Source organism: Pelodiscus sinensis, chromosome 7 (assembly GCF_052426305.1).
Source record: "Pelodiscus sinensis isolate ZL-2025 chromosome 7, ASM5242630v1, whole genome shotgun sequence".
Classification (NCBI taxonomy): Eukaryota; Metazoa; Chordata; order Testudines; family Trionychidae; genus Pelodiscus; species Pelodiscus sinensis.
Window position 1 is genome coordinate 74618249 of NC_143058.1, and position 24657 is coordinate 74642905.

The 24657-nt window shown below is 43.4% G+C and overlaps 1 protein-coding gene across 2 annotated transcripts in view; it reads right to left on the bottom strand.

Moving 5' to 3' along the window:
• The window catches only part of SATB2 (SATB homeobox 2), a 172185-nt gene that overhangs the window by 91520 nt on the left and 56008 nt on the right, over window positions 1-24657 (bottom strand). For both annotated transcript variants that reach the window (XM_006117927.5, XM_006117926.5), the window contains exons 4-6: window positions 11443-11569; window positions 7753-7876; window positions 2508-2610 (exon numbers count right to left, since the gene is read on the bottom strand). In XM_006117927.5, coding sequence (XP_006117989.1) covers window positions 2508-2610; window positions 7753-7876; window positions 11443-11569 — 354 coding nt within the window. The remainder of the gene's footprint in view (window positions 1-2507; window positions 2611-7752; window positions 7877-11442; window positions 11570-24657) is intronic.

A 24657-nucleotide genomic window follows, 5' to 3' on the forward strand; every position in this document is an offset into this window, starting at 1 on the left:
TCCACACCATTCATGATTTTACACACCTCTAACATATTCCCCCTTAGTTATATCTTTTCTAAGCTGACCGGTCTTTTTAAGCTCTCCTCATACAGAAGCTGTTCCATACCCCTAATCATTTGTGTTGTCTTCTATATCTTTTCCGATTCTAATGTATCTTTTTTGAGATGGGGCAATCAGAAGTGCATGCAATATTCAACATGTGGGCATACATTGATTTATATAGCAATCCTATAATATTTGCTGTCTTTTTACCTATCCCTTCCCCACCGCTCCAGCGCAAATGGCAAAATCCACAAATACTGAGAGCTGTGGCTCTCAAACTCCTTGCAATTGCAAGGAACTTGCTGTGGGGGGTTGAGAGCCACAGTGAGTTCCCTGATGCTCTCCCCCCCGCCCGTTCCGGCCAGATCAGGAGACACCCATGAATACACGGAATAGTCTCCGATTGTAATTTTTTAATTTGGTAATTTTTTATTGTCTGCAAACTTTTCCACTTCACTATTCACCCCTTTTTCCAGACCATTTATCAACTGTTGAACAGCACAACATCCAATACAGATCCTCAGAGGATCCCATTAGTTACCTTTCTCCATTCTGAAAACTGACCGTTTATTCCTAGCCTTTGCTTCTTGTCTTTTAACTTGATTATTGATTCATGAGAGCACTTTCCCTCTTATCCTATCACTGATTACTTTGCTTCAGAGCCTATCGAGGGAGAGCTAGAAGACTTCTGAAAATCCAGGTAAACTATATTAACTGAATCACACTTGTCCACGTGCTTAGAGACACCCTCAAAAGAATTATAATAGATTAGTTATCATGATTTTCCTTTACAAAAGCCACATTGATTCTTCCCAACATATTGTGTTTATCTCTGTGTTTATCTACTCTTTACTACAGTTTCCAGCAATTTGCCTTGTACTGAAATTAGTCTTACCAGCCTGTACTTGTCAAGATTACTTCTAATTTAAAAATTTCTCGTTACATACCACCAAGATGGCCCAGTTCTTGAATGAGGTCATCTGGTGGATGAAGAGCAGTTGGTTAGAGCTGAACCCAGGCAAAAAAAAAAAAGAGAGATATGCTGGTGGGCATTTTGAAGAGTTTGCAGCAACACAACAGTTTCTTTAGCTGATGACACACACCCACAATTGGTCAATTCAGCCTGCTGTTAAAGAGTATTCTTGGATTCTTTGCCAATGTTGAATTCTCACATGCCAGTGTTTTTCTCTAGTTGGCTAGAAGATTCCAATGCATCCTGACAGATGATGACCTGGCCTTGGTTATACATGCCTTTGTCACTCACCATACGGACTAAAATAACGTGATATACCAGGGCTGGAAGCCATCACTTCTTAGGAAATTCCAACTATAACAAAACACTGCAATACATCTTCTTAGCAACCTCAGGCTATCACGAGCATATCAAACCTGTCCTCTGCTCTCTCCACTGGCTTCCCAAATAATATCAAGCCCTTGTGCTCAACAGCTTGGACCCAGCACATCTAAAAGAGACTCAAGTTTGGAGATGAAGAATCTGGTCACCAACTCCACTGTTCAGGCAAAATAGAACTTTCTATCATAAGGGTAAATCTCATCTGTGCAGACAGCATGCTCAGGGGCAGTCTGATACTGCAGAGCAAAGAACCATCACAAACCTCACTGCCTCCTCTCCCCTTGAAATACAAGGCACACTTCTTCAGCCGTATTTTGTCTAATACAAATATACAGCAGCATATGTATTGAAAACAAAACTCTACCAAAACAAAACAATGCAGTGTACACCCAATTCTCCCCCAAGGAAAGGATGAGAGAAAGAATGAATTACATATGACAGATGTTAGTAATGTCACTGTTGGAAGATGCTCAGACATTATGACACTGAGGGCATTATAAGAACCTACAAAGAATAATGTTCCTGTATGAGACATTAGTATTTCGCCCACTAACATAATTCCATTTCATATAATAAAAATAATGGGGCATTTCAGCTTGGTACAAGTGGGAATGGTTGGGATGAATTCAGCGCAGTACCGCCAAGCAATCTGATCTCAGATGAACTGCTGCTACCTAAATTCCAGATGATGTGACGTGGCACGAATGCCAATACACTTAACTGTATTTAAACAGAAAGCAAGGACACATTTAACTTAGGAAGACAGGGTTTTATCATGAAGGTGATTTACATGGCAATTTAACTTTTCAATCCAGATCTTCTATAACTTTCTTTTCTGAGATGTTTTATGTTTGTTACATACATGGTTGATCATTTCAATGCAATTACCATCTGAAATGCGACGTAACAAGCACATTTTCTTTATAAGTATTTTTTTCACAGTTCCCTTATTCATAATTCATTGGATTTAATTTCCAGTGTGCCCTCTTTGCACAAAAATTCACTAATATTATTAAGGCTTATTATCACTGTACTTTTAAAACAAAATTTCAAACAGTAGAACACAGTTCAGTTATTGTTCATTTCCAAACCAATGAAGTTAATTTACCTTTAATCTTCTTGTACTTTTTATACCATCTCCCAAACTCCTGGCATTTGGTTGCTGACACATTGGCATAGTATGTGCTATTTACAATGGATGAAATCATACTCTAGAAGTAGAAGGAAACAGAAAGTGTGTTTAAAAAAAAATTTAAATTCTTTTCCAGAGAAAAATCAATGGCATGCAAGCTCTCATTGATCATCCATTTGTGTATCCAGAAGCTAACACAGTCCCTGTTAAGGACTCAAAATTGGCAGTATTTCCCACTTTACATCCCCAGACATGACTGCTCTGTGTTCACTAATAATGCAAAAAAGATGCTGTGTGAACCAAGACTCCTGTCTCCAGCTCCCACTGACTTGTCACTTTAATTTATATTTGTGATGTCATAGAATCTTCATATTAAACACATAACTACAGACAGTGTCCTGTTGGGGGAAAAACACATTAGACACAAGGAGTTAGAATAACTGTGATTTAGGAACCAGATAACGAAAGGTAAGATTAGCATGCACAATCCAAATCATGCTTTTCAGATGCTTCTGTTCGGCTTCCAACTGCAACAAGACCACACAGCCAAGAACTGGAGAACATCCGTGCTACTCGCTGCAGAACAACAGTTAGGCAAATAAGTTAAATTAATATAATTTATCGAAACGTGCAATTTGCCGTTGTGTGAAAAATCACTCAACAGAAAAATTAAGTGCTATTCAGAGCAGATTAAATAAAACACAGTACAGTTCCAAATCAACCAAGAGCCACAACAAAACATGGTACAGCTGAAAGATTCAAAGTGCTTCACCACTATTCACATACTACCCTTTGCAGGTATCTTCTGAGCAAGGACTGGTACAAAACAACTAGAAGAAGACAGCAGGTAGAGTAGTTCTGCAGCACCCAATGCACACGAAATTATTTTACGTTTGGGGCATTTGGGGCCATATGGTGGAAAAATAGTTTTGTTATGGCTAGTTCTCAATTTTATAGAGTAAATAATCGTTAATAACTTTTAAACTCTTCCAGAGCTGCATCAGTCCATTATGTGTATATGTACATTTATGCAAAGATGCTTAGATCTACATACATTCATGCTAAAGTCTGAAAAGCTAAACAAGGTATATGAGCCAATGCACCCTTTTTGGAAATCACACTTTTTAGGTCCAAAGAGTTCCGAGACATGTTGGCACCTGTTATGACACTTCTGCATAGTAGCACAGATTCCAGAGTGATAATAACCACAAAGCAATTGCAAGCTATTTACCAATAGTTCCAACTATAGGACACAGGTGCTTCTAGGCTAATAAGTAAAATGGGTCTTATCCATAGTTTTTAAACTACTAACTAGGTTCTCTTTTGGCTTATTCCTCTTTTACAGTGCTTAAAAAAACAATTCTATTCAGGATCAGTTCTGCATTTATTCAGCCCAGTCTGTTGCAACCTCAAAAGACTCTAGTCTTCCTGACCCCTGGAATTCTGGGGTGTTAAGGAGGCAGAGAAGAATTTTCTTTGGGTAGATTGGAGGGCGCACAAATTAGTTTCAGATTTTGAGGAATTAATTCGCTTTCAACGAACAGTTTCCTCTTCCCTTTCACTTTCACATTTTTACTGGGAACACGCTAAGACAACTCGTGGCTGTAGAATGTTTTTTAAAAACGGCCACTCTAATCACCAGCTCAGTTTCAATTTTCTAATAAAAATTCATAGTTTAAACCTAATTCTAGAACCTCCTTCCCTTTCACCTCTTGCTTGTTCTGAAGTATGCCCCGAGGAACAAAATGACCCTGTTTTTAAGGCATAACAGAGTGAAAACATCAATTCGAAGACGCTCCAGAACAAAACTGGAGCAGGTATAATTCACAGTTTTAAAAGTACCCGGAGTTATGTTTCCTTAGCCTGGGGAGCATGGAAAAGTTTGTTCATAAAAGACAGTACTAGAGAGCTCATTTTTCCAGGAGGTTTTTCTTTGAGCTCTCACGGTTCTATAATAAATGGGCATTTATTGTAGTGGTTCTAAGGAAGAAAAAGAGTAGAAATTCCCCTCTCCTATTTCCTGTTGGGGAAGGAAAAGTCTAGTAAAATAGCATAAACAATGTTGGTAAAAATCCCAAAACAGACCGTCTTCTTCCGCTTGCCACTAAGCAAAGATGAGGGATAAATCCGTAACTTTCTTTTCCATTAAATTTAGAGTTACAGAATCAGAGGTATAGTTCCCATAGGAATCTTGATAAGCTCCAGAAAGAAAGTAACTGGTCAGCAATAACTTGACAAGCAAACCCATTGCTGTAGTTATGAACTTCCTAACACAATGCCTGGGCTAATGACCATTTGCCCTAGAAAAATATTGTAAAAGCTGATAAAAGATTAGACAAAGTAGCAGATATGCTATATTGGTAGGTGGCCAACTCCATCACACCCGTGAGGAAAGAAAACTGGCATTCACCTCATACGTACACTAGAACTAGCAGAGGATTCATATACACAAGCTATAATGCCATAAGTTAACAAAAAAAAGGAGAACGCTGTGGGATGAAAACAAAAACCACCAACCCACAACAAGGAAATGAGTTTATACCATAATGCAAAATACATGAACAATGTTGGAATGATTCGTACAATACACTTGGAAGACAGAAGTCTCCACGCTAAGATGCAAGTGCTGAAATAATTGGATTTCCTTTCCCCTCACCCCAGTTCCTCCACCATAGTTAACTGGGATTTGTTTATTGGAACAGCAGCCTTATGCGAAGGGTGGCTAAGCTGCAAATGCCTAATATACCTAAGCAGAAAAAACAGAACAAGTGCAAATCAAAGCAAATGATTACACTGCCCATTAGTGGCAATCAGAATCTCCATCTGGGCTTCAAGAAGAGCTAATGTACCAAGAGACAGAGCATGGTCACTGGTGGGGAAAAAAAGAAAGTTCCCTATGCTGCCTCTTTTCCACTTTTGTACAAAGGAAAACTTGATGCGCTGTGAGCACATTAACAAACAGCAGCATTTACTCGACAGTTTGACTTAGAAGAGACAGCTCTGTAATCTGCTGCTGTCAACAATATATTAACCACAAGGGGATTGTAATGACATTTCACAATTGGTGCAATATTTTTTTAAAAACTGATTTGGGAGAAGGAATTGTATGAAAGAAAAATCCAGATAGCAGCAGACAGTTTCTACAATCTCCCACTATATCTTTTACATCTCTCCTACAGTTCTGTCATCAATGATCTTACCAATATATGTTAGGATGAGTTTATAAAATAGAGGGATAAGCCAACTCCCATATTCCCATATGGAAGTCTTTAAAAGTGATGGAAAACATCCCTAAACAATGACTTAATGCCACCGCTTGAGATGGATCACCATTCAGTTACACTGGATACTGGTACTGCTCAGGTGCACTGGGACACACAAGACTGAAGACCAGTTCTCTTTCTCCACCTGAGCTTTGCAGTTCTCTCACTTCTTGAAATGTAATTTTTATGCACAGATTTTGTTTCCATTAGCCAAAGAGTCCCAGCCAACATACTGGAACCCTCATCAGTCAATCAGATTTCTCCTTTTGCAGTGCCCATTCTATATTTAAGGGCTTAAACTTAAAGTGTTGTTCTAGTCTTTGAAAATATCACCTTATTCAACACATCCACTCCCTGTGGATTAAACTTATTTTCTATTTCTGTTAGCTCTGCAGCTATGGTAAACTGAGAAAGATTCTATACTAGACAATATTAACTGCAGAACCTAACTCTACCCTGTATTACACCTGAGTCCTGCTATGATCTTTATGGGATGGCACAGATCTAATGGAGGCCTGGTTGTGATGTATGATCAGCAAAGATCTTTGATTTGTGAGTCCTAGGTTGAGTTACTCATAGACTCATAGACTTTAAGGTCGGAAGGGACCATTATGATCATCTAGTCTGACCCCCTGCACAGTGCAGGCCACAGAATCTCACCCATCCCTCCTAGAATAATCCTCTCACCTATATCTCAGATATTGAAGCCTTCAAATACTTTGAAGACCCCAAGATGCAGAGAATCCTCCAGCTGTGATCTGTACCCCATGCTACAGAGGAAGGCGAAAAACCTCCAGGGTCTCTGCCAATCTACCCTGGAGGAAAATTCCTTCCCGACCCCAAATATGGCGATCAGCTAAACCCTGAGCATGTGGGCAAGACTCACCAGCCAGACACCCAGAAAGTTCTCTGAGTTTGTGATGCTTGTAGCTAAAAACCATATCTTTTAATTTATAAACTAGCAAAACTGATAAAATGCAGAAGTTGATGTGTGTTAGATCATTCTACCACACACCAGAACACCCTCATGTTAGAATGTGTATAGCTAAGCAAAACAAACAAGTGTCTCTAATCTACAAGTGGAAGGCAGGCAACAACAGTAGGACAATATTCAAATTGGTACTTGAAAATGAACTGAGTTGTTAGCATTTAAGGGCTGTTTGGTTACTGGGGGTGGGGAATAAGTATAAAAAGACATTTTTCATGTTTTTAAAAGACAATATTAAGCAATATAATAACAGCTCTATCTCTGTTCTAATGGAAGTTTTTTTGTCTGGTAATATGAATCACTGGATGTAGGCTTTTTGCTGGTGCTCAGCTAATTTTGCCAAATTCATACAAGTCTTCATGTCAGAAACTTGAACTAAAGTTCAGTTTCATTAGGAGTCTGACCTATGGTTATGTCCTCACAAGTGACAAAATTGTATTGCATGGTGAGTCTGTGTGAATCTTCTCTCACTCCTTCTCTATTTACACACACACACACACACACACACACACACACACACACACACACAGATTGTTGTTGTATTTTTCTAGAAACTGGTACCCCACTGATAGAAGTTGTATACATTTCCTTTTAATCAGAGATGGATGAAAACTGTGTGCATTTCTAAAGTACACTGAAGGCTTCTACCAGTGAGGATTAGTGTCTGTTGCAATTCAGTGTATGGAGAGGTAGACCAAAATTTGGAGAGGTTATATATGGAGAATTTGGCATCCCTATGAAGTTGAGGGAACACACCAGTTGATCTCTTTCCAACACTACATCACAATTTGTGCACCACAACTAAAGTGTAAAGAGATATTTTCCCAGATGGGTTGGAATTTCTCCTTTCTTATTAAAACAAAAACTGATTAAAGATTTCTGAAATATTCTCTTGTGAACACCTTGCTAAACAGTTATTGGCTTTGGATTTTATCAGGCTGGATACTCTAGTACAGGCAGAAGCACTCACCTGTGAGAGAGGGCATTCTTTGGCTAATGTGCTCTGATTCATCTCTTTAAGCAGCTCTTTTAAGGCATTGCGGACTGTGGCATGGTTCCACTGCTCTGCTGGCAAGTCTTCCAATTTTGAACAACTGTGAAAATAGAAAGAAGAATCAGATGGGAACATCACCAGCAAGAATACCTGCTCTCTTCATGCAACAACCACAGATCTTCATGAAGCCACCGTCACTTTACAGTCCTGTGTGCAGATCTTTCCTTAAAGTGTATCGGTTTTTTTAATATCCCAGTTCCCCCGCAATGAGACATGTGCAACTACAAGAATCACAACCCATGCCAAAAATCCTAGCTAATCCTACATAAGTGATGTAACACGTATGCCTAGTCATTTCCTTTGGGGCCGGTAGGAGCACAAAGTGCTCTGCTTAATGCAGGCCACACAAATGACCGGGAAAGGCAGCCTCTTTGGCACAAGGAGATACTCCTGCTGAAAGAGAAAAACCATATTACACATCAGTGTCAAGCAGTGAGAGAAGCCATCATTCAGAAGGGGGCAACGTTTTGGTGCAAAAGAGAATTCTGTTCCATACTAGTATATATCCTGCCCTTTTCACTGTAGTAACTGAGCACCTTCTGTCAAGTCCGTTACCCAACACGACTAAGATCCATTATGGGCGGGCCACCCACACTCTCCATCTCTCCGCTGGTGGTGAACTGCATGTGTTTTTGTAGCCTTCAGGAAGCTTCTGTTCCAGGTGCATTTGCTTGTTGCAAAGCTGTTTGATTTGTGTTTTAAGTATGCACACTCTGGTTTTCTATTAAAGAATGTCAGGCCAGAGAAGGAAGCCTGCTAATCAGTGAGGAGGTTACGAAGGTTGTTTCCTTACCCTGGTGGTAAGGACCAAGACTTAAATTTGACTCGACAACTTTTGGGAAGCCAGTACAGAGAGCAAAGGATGGGTACAATGCCCTCACAGTGGCCCAGGTTACTGAGTAGATGCACTGCTGCATTCTGTATTAACTGGAGTTTCCTAAGGGCTGATGGCTTCCTGCCCAGGTAGATCACATTACTGTAGTCCAGCCAACAGGTGACAAAAAGTGTGAGTAATTGAGACCAGGTCTTCATCCACCAGGAGGGAAAAGAGGTTCCTAGGCAACTGGAGATGACAGAGTGCTAATTCGTAAAAGCTGCTATGTGAGAGTTTCATGTCAGCAAAGAATCCAAGCGTGCTACTAAACTATCGACTGAAGAGATCAATTGTGGGCACATGACTTCAACCAAGGAAACTTGGTTGGAGAGATTTTCTTCTGCACATCAGCATAACGTCTGCATTACTCAGCGTCAGCTTGTTCTTCTTTATCTATGAGCTGATCTCATCCATGCTTTGGGCATCCTAGTGGACATCTGTGGTGAAGGACAGGTACAACTGTGCATCTTCTGCATATTGGTGGCATCTGAATCCATACTTGTGACTTCATTCACAAATGCTGTTTGGTTCTTTCACATAACTGCTGCATGTAAATGCTGAAAAGAACTGGCAAGAGAACTGAGCTTTGTGGGACTTCACAGGTGAGGGAGGGGTTTGTGGCAGAGGTGCCGTTTCCCATCACTACTCGCTGGGTATGGTCCTCTCACAAAGTCTTGAATACTGTAACACCTGACTCCTGCCACCTTTCTCAGGAGAGAGAGAGCTGTATCTTATAGTCAGCAGTGTCAAATGTTGCAGAGAGGTCAAGGAGGATGAGAACAGCTATCTGCCTCATTGAGAGCTGTGTCATCAGTGGCAAAAAAGCTGTTTCCATACCATATCTTGGCCTGAATCCAATTATGTCTGGTCTAGTATAGTAGCTTCAATCAGAAGAATTTGTAGTCAGCATGTGCCAAACTTTTCTGTGAGTTGCTACATAACAGAAGGGTTTATACTGAGCAGTAGTTGGCTAGAACCAAGCTATTAAGAGGGTGGGCTTCTTGAATGTCGGTCTCTTGACTGCCCATCAGGAAAAGAAGGTTCCTTCCCTAAATTAAGTGTTGACTATTTCCATTGTTAAGTGACAGCAGTTGCTCATGACTTTTTCTCCCGGATAGGGAGGGCATGTGTCACCTTCACAACTCTGGGGTGGATGTTCATTTAGGCCTTTAGTGCTTCTCAAGGAGAGAAATTAGTGCCATTGATGAAGTGAGGTGGAAAGTATGCAGTGTCATATGTTTCACAGTACTAGGCAGCCCCAGTGTAATGCACAGAATCAAACCAACCATTTATGCAAACTGCAGCAAGACCCCCTATGGTTTTGCAGGTTTTGCAGTGGGATTTAATTGCCGATGCTCAGATATGACAGCCATGAGACTCCTAATTATGATACAAGTTAGAATGAATATTTTTGTATAGGCAAGATATTCCATAATAATTCACTGTTCCTTACTCCTTCTTCTAAAGCAGAGTCGGGGGCCACTGACCCACAGAAAAATCAGTCGGGGGCCGCACACAAGTGAGAAGCCCAAAAAACCCCCAAGACCTCATTGACATGGCCCCTGACTGAGAAGAAAGACAATCCCCACGGTCCTCTCACATACCAGAGCCTAGTGGGGTCCAAGCTCGATTTTGTCTGCTCCAGTTCCTTAGTAGGCCCGGGCTCCCCAATGCTAGGAAGGGAGATGGACCCTTGGGGGCTGGACCCAGGCAAGCTGGGGGGCTGTATCCAGCCCCTGGACCTGAGGTCCGTTCCCATCCCCCCCCCACCCACCTCTAAAAGCACTCTGATGACTAAACTATGACAGATGGGCCAACTACCTGATCTAGTGAGATAAAATCCTAGTTTTAACAGTGTTTAAGAACTGGGTGGGCACTTTGCTTAGGCTTTTGGGAGAATCCTCTGCCTTTTCCAGTGAACAGCCTAGTAGCCTCCAGCTTTTCTAAATGGACAGGAGGGAGAAAGAGGAAAAAAAAACATAAAACCCAAAAAGTGTGCACAGTTTTCAGACGGCAGCAGTGGTGGCCCATCAATACAGGCGAACTAGGCGGTCGCCTAGGGCACCAAGATAAACCGCCATTGAGGGCTTTGGAGGCGGGGGAGCCAATCGCGCATTTCGCCTCGGGCGCCAGTTGCCGGCAGCTCATCTAGGGCTGCTCCTGGACGGCAGCGATCACTCAGTCCATCAGATGTTCACAAGTAAGAACTAGTTTAAACTACCAGAAAGAGCTGTAGAGACAGGCCTTCTCCCCGCCCTCAACCCTTCTAAAATAGGTCACTGGAGACAAGAAAGAAAGCAACAAACTTTCTGGACCATTCTGTCTGAGCCACAGAAAGTCTAGGCCCTCAAAACCCCACTCCTGGAAACAGATGAGGTATTTATTTTTCACATACAATGTGCTAAGCATTCAATCAGGCCTGGAGGATACATTACATTAGAAGTTGTGGAAAGTTTCCCTTTAAAGCCTCCAGATCTCTCGTGATTGATGGAGTCCCCCACCCACCTAGCTCCTGCCCCCACCTCACCATCATGGCTGTTTACTGCTTCAGAAAACAAAACATAAAAACAGTTGGAAGGTGCCTGGTGAAGCATCCTTCCCTTCATTTTCCTTTTCATTTCATCAAAAGCCCAGAAATTAATGAAGACAGGATGTGCTAATCTCTGTAGTAATGCTGTGATCAACGGAGCAGCTCAGAGAATAGAGGAGGACAGATGTTCAGAAACACCCACCTTTGTAATTGGATTTTCAATGTCACAACATGATAGACATCTTGTAGCATGTCGGCTACTGTCGCATCTGGTGCATCAGTCACGTAACTGAGGGGGAGAGGGTTCCACCTCCCAAGTTTGATTATTCCTGGAAAGAAAAATATAATACCCATCTATGCGCTGTTTATGAAACCTTTTGATTATTTGGTTGGTCACGGTGTTCAGAACCTACCTTGAGATTTACTGCAATCCTGAAAACAAAGCTATTTCTCTTTCACACTGGAGCCGAACTAAGTGGAGGGGAAGGAATATATTTTGAATTGTAAACAGAATGCTGTTATATATTTGCCTTTATTGAATTATGATAGAGAAGCAGCGGATCCATCTCCCCACACAGTATTACCTTTCCTCATCCCACTAAAGCCTGCACTTTCTAAGTTGGGACAAGCTTTAAATACCCTGTACTCCTGATTTCAAAGCCTGCACAACCCTTATGTAAATAAAAGCTTTGGTTTTGAATAGAAGAAGAAAATTCCTGTGTGTGGGCTCAGCACACAGTTACATCCTGACTGTGGTGTGATTCCCAGTACAAATAGCATTTGAAATCGATGAAGTAGTTAGAGTTCACTCCCAGATACGCATTTCACCAGGCAGATGGTTGCTTTCTTTGGCAAAAAGCAACAGCGCTGTACTTAACCACAGATTGAAAATAGCACAGCTGTCTTATAGGTCCCTGTTTATACCTCTGCTCCTTCGGAAACAGCAGCAACACCCTTTCTAGATAGGCTTGTTGCAAGAAATCATAAATTTGCATATGATCGTGTAAACTCTTTAGTACAGGAACCTTCCCTTGTTTTAAATGTTAATATAGTGCCCTGCATATCCTGGGCACAATCAGAAGCAACTACAAATTATTAATAAGCATAGACTTCCAGGAAAGCACAGAAAACAGAGAGACTTTAGGAATATAATGAGGCACAGTGCTGCCTTTGAAGGGTACACTGCATAGCGGGCAGATGTCGCACTATCACAACTGTGGTTTTGCTTTGCTCCATCTCCCCAGCGGTTACTAGCTTCCTCTTTCTTTAATCCACTTATCTCTGGGCCCAGTCCTTCATGGTACCAAAACACTTTTGCTCCCACTTAAATTACCAGCACTTGGAACCTGGCCTTTGGCCCATTCACACACAGTCAAAGCTCCAGAAGACATCAACAAGGCAGTCTGCAAATCTTGTCAAAAAGCAAGCACAATCCAGACTAACAAATCTTGACACCGCACAATCCAGACTAACAAGAAAATGTATCAGTTAACTTCAGGGGTGATATCAAGATGCTAAAACTAACACAGTTCCCCACATGCATCATTTTACCAATGCTGATGCTAACTTCAAAGTTTAGATTTGGCTATCTAAAGATGAAAGCTTCTATACAAGCGGTTATGAAATGGCTAGAGATGTAAAATTTCGATTAATTGGCTAATCGAATAGTCAATGCAGTTTGCATCGACTATTTGATTAGTCAATAAGGACGCCTCTGCTGTTGCTACATTTCAAAAGTGAAAGCACTGCAGGGAGCATGGGGCCAGCAGGGGACTCAAGCAGTCCCTCGCTGACCCTGGGCTCCACACAGCGCTGTCACTTTGAAGCACCCTCTCCTCTTCCTTCCTCCCCTTCTCCCACCCTTTCTGCCTCTTTCTGATAGAAGCAGCAAGTGGGGAGAGGGAAAGCGACTAGTCGACTAGCGTGTCGACTATCCGATAAGCAATTGCTTATTGGATAGCCGACTAGTTGTTCACATCCCTAGAAATGCCAAAGCATTGGTTTTGTGAAAATGGTGGCAGAGGGGTCTTTCTTATTGCACAAGACAGCCCTAATACCATAGGGATATTTTTCTATTTCTGCATCACACTGGTAGGATAATGTTGGTTCAAGCTCTCTCCCCGCTTGTCTCTCCCTATTTCAATATGTGCATATAGATTTCTTGGGAGATGTATCTGAAATTGGTTCACAAAATAGTTCATTACTATGTATGGTCACGGGGAGGTAGGCTGGTGTAGATCTGGGTTATGGTTGCTAGTTTGACGTTTCAATGTGGTTCTCTGGCATAGACTCAGCAGCATTTCAAGAGTAGATTATGAAGCTTTGGGTCAGAGTAAAGGTCCAAGACAAAGTTAATAACTATTGCTTGATATTCAGTGCCTGCAAGTGGGGCATCCGCAGAACAAAAACATTTAAATGATGCACTGTTTCAGTATTAAGATTTAACAATCTGGTGCTAAATATGCTACAGTATAAATAGTGCCTGGACTCGAATCCAGGAAAGTAACACACAGCACTCATTCACAACTGAAATAGATGTCTTCAGAGCTAGCTCCCCAAGCCAGATTCCATTTGCCAAGAAAAGCTGTTTTTCTGAAGGGGATAGTTTACTTAACGTTATCTCTGGTGACAATGAGAATGCACATAGTACAGCATATATCAGTCATGAAATGAGCATTAAGGGTCCACTGAATGGAACACATGCTATTGAATCACTTTAGTCGCCAACTTTCCTTCTACAATGTAATAATTTAATGCCAAATCACCTGAAAAAGTCAGAAATCTTCTTCGAATCTTCCTATCAGCTTCATAGAACACTAGGCTTCCTGCTTTTAATCACTCCAAGTTTCCATATAACTGAAAAAAGAGGCATCGTATGTGCTCATAAACAGGCATGTTAAATTGCATGCAATCTGGTAACTGTGTAGCCGACAAATATTTTGTCGGTTACACAGTTATCCAATAAGTGACTTTGCATTGAAAGTAGCATGGAAGCTGGCGGGCAAGCAGGCTGCCTCAGTCCCAGCTTGCGCCAGGTCCTGGAAGCTATCCACGCTGTGGCTCTGCAAGAAAAGTGATTAAGGAACCGGCAAGCAAGCTGCCTGCCTGCCCACCAGCTCCTAAACTACTTTTCTTGCAGAGCTGTAGTGGGGGGAAAGGGGATGCATGTAGCTGGGAGCATTAACTGATAAGCATCCGCTTACCAGTTCATTGTTTAACTAGATACACTATTACATTCCTTCTCATACGTCACCTTTATACTGGTCCCATTTTACAAAAGGCTTTATTTTTCATTCAACGACGGGAAGTTCTGTGAGAGAACACCATCTCTAATGGTATGTCTAGACTACAAGCCTGTTTCGAAAGAGATCATCTAGACAGCAAAAAGATTTTCGAAAAAGCAATTCGCTTTCTTAAGAGCACCCAGCCAATCTGGATGCTCTCTTTCGAAAAAGCCCTGTTTGCATTCAAGAACACCTTTTTTCAAAAGAGCTCTTTCAAAAAAAGGCGCTCTTCCTCGTAAAATGAGGTTTACGGCTGTCAAAAAAACCACCCCATTCTTTTGATTTAATTTCGAAAGAACGCGATGGCAGTCTAGACGCAGATGACTTTTTTTTTTTTCAAAAAAAGCCACTTTTTTCGAAAAAACTCTGTAGTCTAGACATAACCTAAGTGTTTGTCTCTCTCCATCACTGCCAACACCAAAGACACCAGAGCTAGCAAGGAGTTGTCCCAACCTGGAAAAGTTCAAAGCAAAACCACGGGCCAAGCATCATGGGAAATACTATATAAAACCACTTTACTGGAAATGTCTGCTACTACTGGCAGTTAGGCAGATTATTTTATCCTCTACAATTTGAATGGAAACTGTTTTGGCTGGAATTAGACAAACACAGATGTTATCATAATGCCTCTGCATGTTAACACCTACTGCGAATCCTTTACACCTTGTTGCAACACCGCTGATGCACACTATTTTTCAGTGAGTGTGATGTGACAGGTGATTTTTTTTTTAAATGTTGCTAGCCCCTCAGTTAGCCAGGACTTCGATCCAGCACTTCAGCAGGTTGCACAGGTGGTTTTATTCATGACACTCTAGCTGTTTTTAAGAAACCTGTTGGGCTGCAAATAGGATGTTCGTACCAGTTTATTTCAGCATGCCTGTTCTCTTCCCCCCCAAATAACTCTCCCTCAGGATTTGAGCAATACATACAGTCAGCTTGGCAAAAGGAGGTTCCCTTCTCATATGTTACCACTCTCAAAGGCTACGTCTACACTGGCTTGATTTTCCGGAAATGCTTTTAATGGAAAAGTTTTCCGTTAAAAGCATTTTCGGAAAAGCGCGTCTAGATTGGCACGGACGCTTTTCCGGAAAAGCACTTTTTCCGGAAAAGCGTCCGTGGCCAATCTAGACGTGCTTTTCCACAAAAAAGCCCCGATCGTCATTTTCGCAATTGGGGCTTTTTTGCGGAAAACACTACTGTGCTGTCTACACTGGCCCTTTTCCGGAACAGTTTTCTGGAAAAAGACTTTTGCCTGAACGGGAGCAGCATAGTTTTTCCAGAAAAGCACTGACGAGTTTACATTAGTTCGTCAGTGCTTTTCCGGAAATTCAAGCAGCCAGTGTAGACAGCTGGCAAGTTTTTCCGGAAAAGCGGCTGATTTTCTGGAATAACTTGCCAGTGTAGACACAGCCAAAGTGTTTTTAATGCGACACTCATCATGAGAGGTGAATGTCAGGATACCTAGGCATCCTCTCCTTAGATGCACACTTTAATGGCCTGATTTCCCATTTTTAAAGTTGAGGTCTTTAAATTATGCACCTTCACTCACACGGTATAATGTTTTTATCTTATACCGAGTCCAAAGCATGTCTATACAGCAATTTCACCCCTGTGGCTGACTCGGGCTCATGAGCTTGTGCTCAAGAATGTAAAATTTCAGTACGGATGTTTGGGCTCAGGCTGGAGACCAGCTCTGGAGAGGAGGGGTTCATGGACAGGGCTCCAGCCTCAGCTTGAATGTCACAGCCTCGCAGCCTGAAGCCTTCTAGTTCACATGCACCAGCCAGGTATATGTCTAATTGCAGCGTAGCCATATCCTACGAGACTCGGTGAGAGCAAGAGATCAGAGGCACTTTATAAATGATTGCTGAATAAATACTCTATTTTAAACAGGAACGACATTCCTTCTTCCTGAAAACTGTTTGAGGAAGAGATGCAGCAGAACTCTCAAGACATCTGTAGGCAGATCCTTTTACGACTTCATAACCTGTTTCCATTAACTAATTCAATCACTCATTCACAAGCCAATGACCCCTTTGGGGCTCTTTCTGTAGAGAGCTGGCAAACAGTGCATAGGCACTAATTGCCTGGAGTTATTCACTAAGTCACTAGGTCAAGCTGAGGAGATTTTGAGGCCTTGTCGGGCCTCCTGTGTGCCAGAACAGCCTTCAAAAACTGAACTATAAAAGGCTGGGTATAAAGCAACCTCTTACAGTGGGAGGGGGGGAGAAATCTTTTAAAGGGTTTAGTTTGAAGAAAAATATTTATCAACTCTATTTAACATGTTATTCTCCCTCAACTCTGTTTGGCTCAAATGTGATAGGCGGAACCATTTTCAAGATTAGCTCCTGAAAACTATTTCCCTGTGTAGACAGGCCCTCTCATAAGTTTGATTTTCAAAAATGTGGCGCGCTCTCAGTTGAACAAGGTCATTACTGATCAGCTTCCCAGAGTGAAGAACAGAGGAACGATAAGGTTCCCTGTTTTAAACATGCACATCTCCTTTCACTCAGAAAGATCCCAAAGTACTTTAAACTCATAAACATCAAGCACCACTGGAAATGCAGCCACTTGTAGAGGAGGGGGTTCCAAGCAAATGACCCTCAGTGGATGGAGCGGACATCTTGGTTAGACACTCAGGGCTTCACAAGCATGCTTACAGAAATCAGCACAAAAACTTTAATTTGCTCTGCTTTTAAGGTCACATCCAAAAGACTCACACTTGCCTTGGATTTCAATATATTTCACTCAAAAGAAAACAAAGGGCTACATCAATGCTGTTAGGATTTGAACTTGTGAATGTGTCTAGCAGCTTTGAAACATCATCTTAAATCACCTTTCTAGCTACGGCTTTTCTAGATCATTAACACAATTGGAGCCAGATTCTGCAACCTCACTTAGGTGAACAGTATTTACTCATGGAAGTACTATCATTGACGTTAACAGAACTACTCTTGGGTAAGAGTTACAAGATCACATCTTTGAAAGTGTCTGGTTGCGAATGAAATTTGGAAGTGGTTCAAACAGAAGGTACAGGTATCATTTACCAAAAATGCCTTGTTCTAAAGATAATAGTTTACCGACTATGGACATCACGGAACGATGTTTTAAAGTATACTGTATTTAGTTTTCAATGGATTAATGTAAATTATTTAAAACTCTTTATATGTCAAGAAAGAGATTAAGTTGTATGGATCAATATAAGGGCATTTTAGAAGCTTCATGTACATTTCCCCCACCCCAAATTTGCAGCTAGACAATGAAAATTCAACAATACTTTCCAAAGAAAGCAAAGAGAGAAAAAGGATTCAGTGTTTCAGGCTAGTGAACACAGTCAAGGAGGCATTATCAATATTAACAATGCAGTTTAGCTGATGCGTAACACCACATTCTTTCATTTTCTTCTACATAAACATATGCTGACATCTATGAAGACACATCTCAACTGGATGTGCTAACAGGGATGTTCACTCATGTACTGGACTGAGGCAAAGCATGGACAGACAAGACAGTTACTTGCTTACATAGCAAACCCTCGCCATTTGTGCTGGATGCATGCCTGACACCATCACAAGTGGCAAAATTCGCAACTACTGGGATCCATAGCTCCTAGTCCCTGTGGTGAGTTTCCTATGGCTCCTGAACTCACCCTGAGCCACAGAGGACTCACTGCAGCTGGCGGTAACCGTGAGGAACACCATTGCTCCCGCCAGCTCTGCTGAGTTCCCCATGGCTCCCGGCCCCACTGCCCTCCCCAACACAGGCTGGGACAACGAGACCCTTGTGAATACACGAAACCATAAATAGAGACTCCACAAATAGCGAGGGTCTCCTGTACACTGACCGTATCTCACACCGAGCTTTGCTTCCAACTATGGAACAAAAACAATATCACTTGCTATAGTTTTTCTTTTAAACCAACTCCTCTTAACCACTTTTCTTGCCATCACAATGTAAACACAAAAGAAACAACATATTACCACTACTATCCAAATACGTACGTGTGTGTGTGTGTGTATATACAATTTCCTGCAGGATGACAAAGTGACATCATCACACCAATTCTACATCCCACCGCCCACCTCTGCCCTCAGCCATGCAGCCTTCTCCCTCCCCAGCCCTCCTGGGGGGTGGGAGCTAAGCAGCCTCCCCCTCGCCTCTTCCCAGTGCATGGGCACTTGGCTCACACTCTGGGCCAGAGGAGACATGTGCGTGGTGGCCGCCACTGGCCACGCACTGGACCCTGCGCTCCACTCCTCAGCCCGAGTGGCCAGCTGCCCAAGTCCCAGCTCCAGCGCCACTGGTTCGGGGCGCGGGACCAGCAGGCAACTATTGTTCCCATGTGATGTGTGGAGGGGAAGCGAGGGGAGAGAGCAGAAGCAGTCCGGGCCCTGGCTCGACGGCAGGTGTTTCACAGGGCTGGGCAGATGGAAGAAGGAGCTGCCTGCACACAGGTTGCAGGACCCGAAGGGAAACCTGGGTAAGTCATTCCTTTACTGGTTAGGTTGCCCATTTGTAGGAGGGGGCAGGTTTGTGCACAGGGATGGAGGAAGGGGGATGGGGTGTATGTGGGGATGGGTGGTGTGGTAAGGGAGCTATAGCGGGCGTGATGGGGATATAGAAATGGAGGCAGGGAGATGGGCAGAGTGGGGGTGCATAGGGAGAGGGTTAGGGAAGGATGAGGGTGTAGGAATGGAGGTGGGGTAGGGATGGAAGGAGGGGGGTGGACTGTGGACCAAGGAGCTCCAGGATAAGGACTAGCAGCCCAGATTACCCCACCAGGCTCTCTTCCTGCATGACCCAAATCCGGTGCTTAGTAGGGCGCGGATGCATAAAGCTGGGGGGCTCCCCCATGGTTCCATGTCTCTCCATTGTGCCCTGTCCGCATGATGCATGTCCCAGCCCTGCAGTGGGAGCTCGTCTGCCAGCTGGAAGGGCACATCTGGAGAGCTGCGGGGAATTCTCTCCCTGCCCTGCAAAGATGGGCAGTAGCCGGGCACAGAGAGCAGGGAATTCTCTCCCTACCTGGCTGCACATACATAACCCAGCCCCTTCCCCACACTAGCGAGCCAGGTGCCCAGGAGCGCCCTGAACAAAAGGGATTCCTTTGGAGTGGGGTCCTGTTCTACTGGATTTCATTTGGTTTTCATGAGGCGCACAAGCCCGCAGAGCATAGGCCTTCCTGACAGGTCACTTCTCCACAGCCCCGTGCCAGGAGAGGCTCTGAACACTGCACGTGAACGAACTATTTTATTGGCGGGTGGAGCAGGTGCGGGAAGGGGATGGGTGGAGGGAATGGCTGGTGACTGAAGGGCGCAAGCAAGTGGGATGGGCTGAGAGCATCTGAATAGAGAGTCCCGTCGAGGGGTGTGGTGGGCGGGAGTGGAGAAGGGTGCGAGTGACTTGGGGCCATGGAGAGCACAGCCGGTCAGCGAAAGCTAACAGCGGGAGAGTGGGGGACGGGAGAATGGTTGGTGAGCATTGAGAGCAGGGAGTGCAGGCCCCTGGTAAAATATATATATTTCTATTCCCAGTTAAAGATCATGAAATATAGTCAATGAAATTCTTGGTCTTAGAATGGTTAAGCCATTTGCAGAGTTGATGTAGCTGTTTTGGTCCACGGATATTAGAGCCAAGGTGGGTAAGGTACATTATTTTTTATTGGAGCAACTTCTATTAGTTAAAGACAATTTTTTGAGCTATACAGCCCTCTCCTTACTCTGACATAAGGAAGAGCTCTGTCTTGGTCGAAAGCTTCTCTCTTATCAACAGAAATTGATCCAATAAAAGATATTACCTTACCCAAATGGTCTCTCTATGCTAATGGTTCCCAACCTATTTACTACTGTGGGAAGCATATCGAGCTTGCTCTATTTTATGTACACACACATGTACACAGATACACACACACACACACACACAGACACAACGACCTATATGGCCCTGAACCTGTCCCATGGGCCACAGCTGCATGCTGATTGGACCAAAAGCAGCTACGGGTCAAGAACCACTTCTTTAAAACATGGGGTCTATGTTTACAGCATTAATTCCATTCCTGAAGAGAATGGTAGGTTCTTGTGACACAGACTGCATCTGTTTACCTACTTCTGAGCAGGCTTGTGTCAGCTCACAGGGGCAGGGCCCAACAGGGTTGTAGATTCGCTTCAAGACAGAGTTGATTAGGGATAGTTGCTTTTATTAATTTCCCTACATCACTACTATTACAGGCTCAATACTGCCAGATGGCTAGACAGCTACTGCAAAGTAATACAACAATAAGAATAGATAAAGCAATGTATAAAAGATTAACAGGCACCTGGAAATGCTTATGTCCCTTCAGTCTGCGGGGAGTCCCGTTCTGGTGACCTCGCTCCCGGCCGCAGTAAACGTGGCTCCAGCTAGGGGGATACAGGGCACCCTTCAAGGTCTGGGTCCGTGGTGAGACTCCCACAGATGCAGGACTCCCAGTGATCTTATACTTTAGGGCTGTGTCTAGACTGGCAAGTTTTTCCCTCAAAAGCAACTGCTTTTGCGAAAAACTTGCCAGCTGTCTACACTGGCCACTTGAATTTCCGCAAGAACACGGACTTCCTGCTGTCTGAAATCAGTGCTTCTTGCGGAAATACTATGCTGCTCCCATTCGGGCAAAAGTCCTTTTGTGCAAAGCTTTTGCGCAAAAGGGCCAGTGCAGACAGCTCAGATTTGTTTTGCGCAAAAAAGCCCCGATCGCGAAAATGGTTATCGGGGCTTTTTTGCGGAAAAGCGCGTCTAGATTGGCACGGATACTTTTCCGCAAAAAGTGCTTTTGCGTAAAAGCATTTGTGCCAATCTAGAAGCTCTTTTCCACAAATGCTTTTAACAGAAAGCTTTTCCGTTAAAAGCATTTGCAGAAAATCATGCCAGTCTAGACGTAGCCGAGCTGTTTACTAAGTATGCGTGAGTTGGCCCAATGCCACTCTCACCATTCACACTGGGCTGAGAACAGAAGTCATGTTATTTATCCCATGCTCAGCTCTCAGCTAGCAAGCATAGGGAGTTGTGGCTGATGAAGGCCGTCTGATAAAGGTTAGTATTTTCAACACCTTGTATTTTCGCCAGCAGGGCTCATGGCTGGCCTAGGGGAATACAAATTTAACCCCTGCAGGCCAACATATGGTTTTTTATGTGACAGCTTGGCCTTGTGCTATATAGCATGTTATTTGCTGTTGGTCAGATGTGCTCTGTTAAAGAAAGTTAAAAATGCCTATCCTATATAATGATAGAAATGTAGCCGTGTTAGTCTGGTGTAGCTGAAACAAAATACAGGACTATGAAGCACTTTAAAGACTAACAAGATGGTTTATTAGATGATGAGCTTTCGTGGGCCAGACCCACTTCCTCAGATCAAATAGTGGAAGAAAATAGTCACAACCATATATACCAAAGGATACAATTTAAAAAAAGTGAACACATATGAAAAGGACAAATCACATTTCAGAACAGAAGGGGGATGTGGGGAGGAGGGGAAGGAAGGTAAATGTCTGTGAGCTAATGGTATTAGAGGTGATAATTGGGGAAGCTATCTTTGTAATGGGTAAGGTAGTTGGGGTCTTTGTTGAGCCCCCCGCGGTGAATGTCGAATTTTAGCATGGATGACAGTTCAGAAAGGGAATCCTCTGCGGTATATAATAACTCAGACAGTATTTCAAACATATGCCCTGGTTTTACTACATCTCATCAAAGAATAGCCACATAAAGGCTATTGCAGTTACTATTGTTAAACCAGTGCAGGGAATGACTTAGAAAGGAGAAAGTGAACAACGGGGCCCATTTTTTAAAGTGAGTACAATAATTTTTGTATTATAATATTGAGCTGCTTTTACAAGCCTGTACACCATTTAACAGAATTTGTACTGCATTTGGAGCTTGTCATCAGGCGGGGGGGGAGGAGGGAGGGAGGTCTACATTTTTATACTAAATTTTAAATCAGTGACATATTCGGGTAAGAATAGATGGAAAAAATAATTAGCAGAATTCTCCTTTGCACTTCCAAAAATGTCTTTCATCTGCGGATCCCAAAGCACTTTACAAAACATTAATTAATTAAGCCTCATAACGTCCCTGTGAGGCAAGCAGCATTATCCCTTTAACATACTGGTGATTTAGTGATTGAAAGCACACAATAACCATAATCCTATGTTTATGCCAATACAAAAGAATCCCCCCGCCCCGACCATAATAAATAATTCAGCGAGAGAACAAGAATAAACTCAGCGATTATGTTGTGATGTACACATCCACAAATCAACAGGAACACCCACATCTCTTGAATGATTAACACTCCATCCCAGTTGACTCCCCATGTACAACTTCAGGTTGGAAACAAAAGGGTGACCTTCATTTGAAAGGCATGTGTTAGACACTAGCGTTACTAGCAGCTCTGGGGGCCAGAGGGTGCTTTTTAAAACTACACACACAAAAAATAATATATATGACTAAGTGGAATTCTACAGTGAAAATAGTGTACGTTATGCAGATAGTCATTTTAGATGATCATACTGATCCTTTCTGGACTTAAAAATCTACATTAATGTGACTATTATATAGAAGCTATTACAGCCGGTCCCCAACCTACAAACAAGTTACATACCAAGCACTTGGTTGTAACTTGAATTGTTCGTAAGTTCGACCCCATTCATTTAAATGCAGCCGCGCTGTTCGTAAGCACGGATCGCTTTAGTAACTCGAGGACCAGCTTGTAATGCGCTTAATGGGAGTTGGTCGTAACTACAAATGGTCGTAAATCAATGCATTCGTAACTCGGGGACCAGCTGTATATAAAATTAGCACATTTACCCGGCATTGCTTAGGTTCTTAAAGAGGACCTCAGGGAAGGGGGCTGCGGGTGTCAGAGGTGTAGGAGTGTGACGGGGCGAGGCAGCCCCGCCCTGAACTAGCAGGGCCCGGCCAGGGTTACCGGGCTGCAGAGGCCCCTCCCCCACAGCCCTACCGAGCATGCCCAGGCTGTAGCTGTGCTATAAAAGCCTGGGGAAGGACTCAGTCAGGAGAGACCGCTGGAGAAGGAGGACCGGTGAAGGGAGCTCCCACTCAGCTGTTGCCGGGGACTCCAGGAGAGGCCAGAAGGGACGCAGAGGCGAGTTGGTGCATCCCAGGGACTGCCGGCCGAGGGGACGCTGGCCTGGAGCTCGCAGCAAGTTGGGCAAGTACATGGGAAGGAAGCCCGGGGATCCCGGTAGGAAGTGGCCCAGGGCAGGAGCGGGAGCCTCCTCTCCTGCCCCGAGAACCTTGGTGCGTTTCGGCCGGATTGCCCCGCTGAGGGAGTGACCCGTTACCCGGGCGCTCACAGGGCCCTGGGCTGGGACCCGGTGGAGTAGGGTGGGCCCGGGTCCCCCTACCTGGGGGCCATCCCCGCGACAACCTATAAACTGTTTTGTGGACTCAGGCCAGAGGGCCTTAGCCCTGCTTAGAGGGCCAGCTGTAAACTGCAGCGTGAACTCAAGAGGGCAGGCGGGCGGAGCCTGCCACAAGGAGTCATGGTTGGGGGTTGAGGAGGCAGGGAATGGGAGTGGAAAAGAAGAGGAAGGTGGGTTTTCTCCCTCCCCCCAAGATTCATACCAGGACTGTTTGCTTACCCCCAGCCAATCCTTTTCACCTTCCTGGTGATTCTGTCTATACGATTATGTGAGAAGCAATCCTATTCCAGGCACGTCCCATTTTCCTGGCACAATCAAACCCGGGCCTTGCTTTAAGTTATGAGAAGCAGAAGCTTGTATACTGAATTTGGTGGTCCTCGCTCAAGAGGAGTTCTTGAACAAACAAACTCTCAAATATAAAGTAGATTATATATTGGAAAAAAAGATGGTGAACAGACAATCACTAGTGTCATTCAATTACTGAACTCTAAAATGTTTTCAGGAATGAAACTAGCTTTCATGGCCTCTGTTCATTACTTTTAATTTTTTTTAATGCTAGTTTTCCTTATTCCCCTCCTCCTGAATACACTATACTGATATATTTGACTTGCATAACATATACTGAATAGCCTGACTTGTAATTCTATATAGGGGCTTTATACATTGTTGTGTAGAGGTTTTGTCTCATGTAAGAGATGCTGCTTCACATTTGGGAAACGT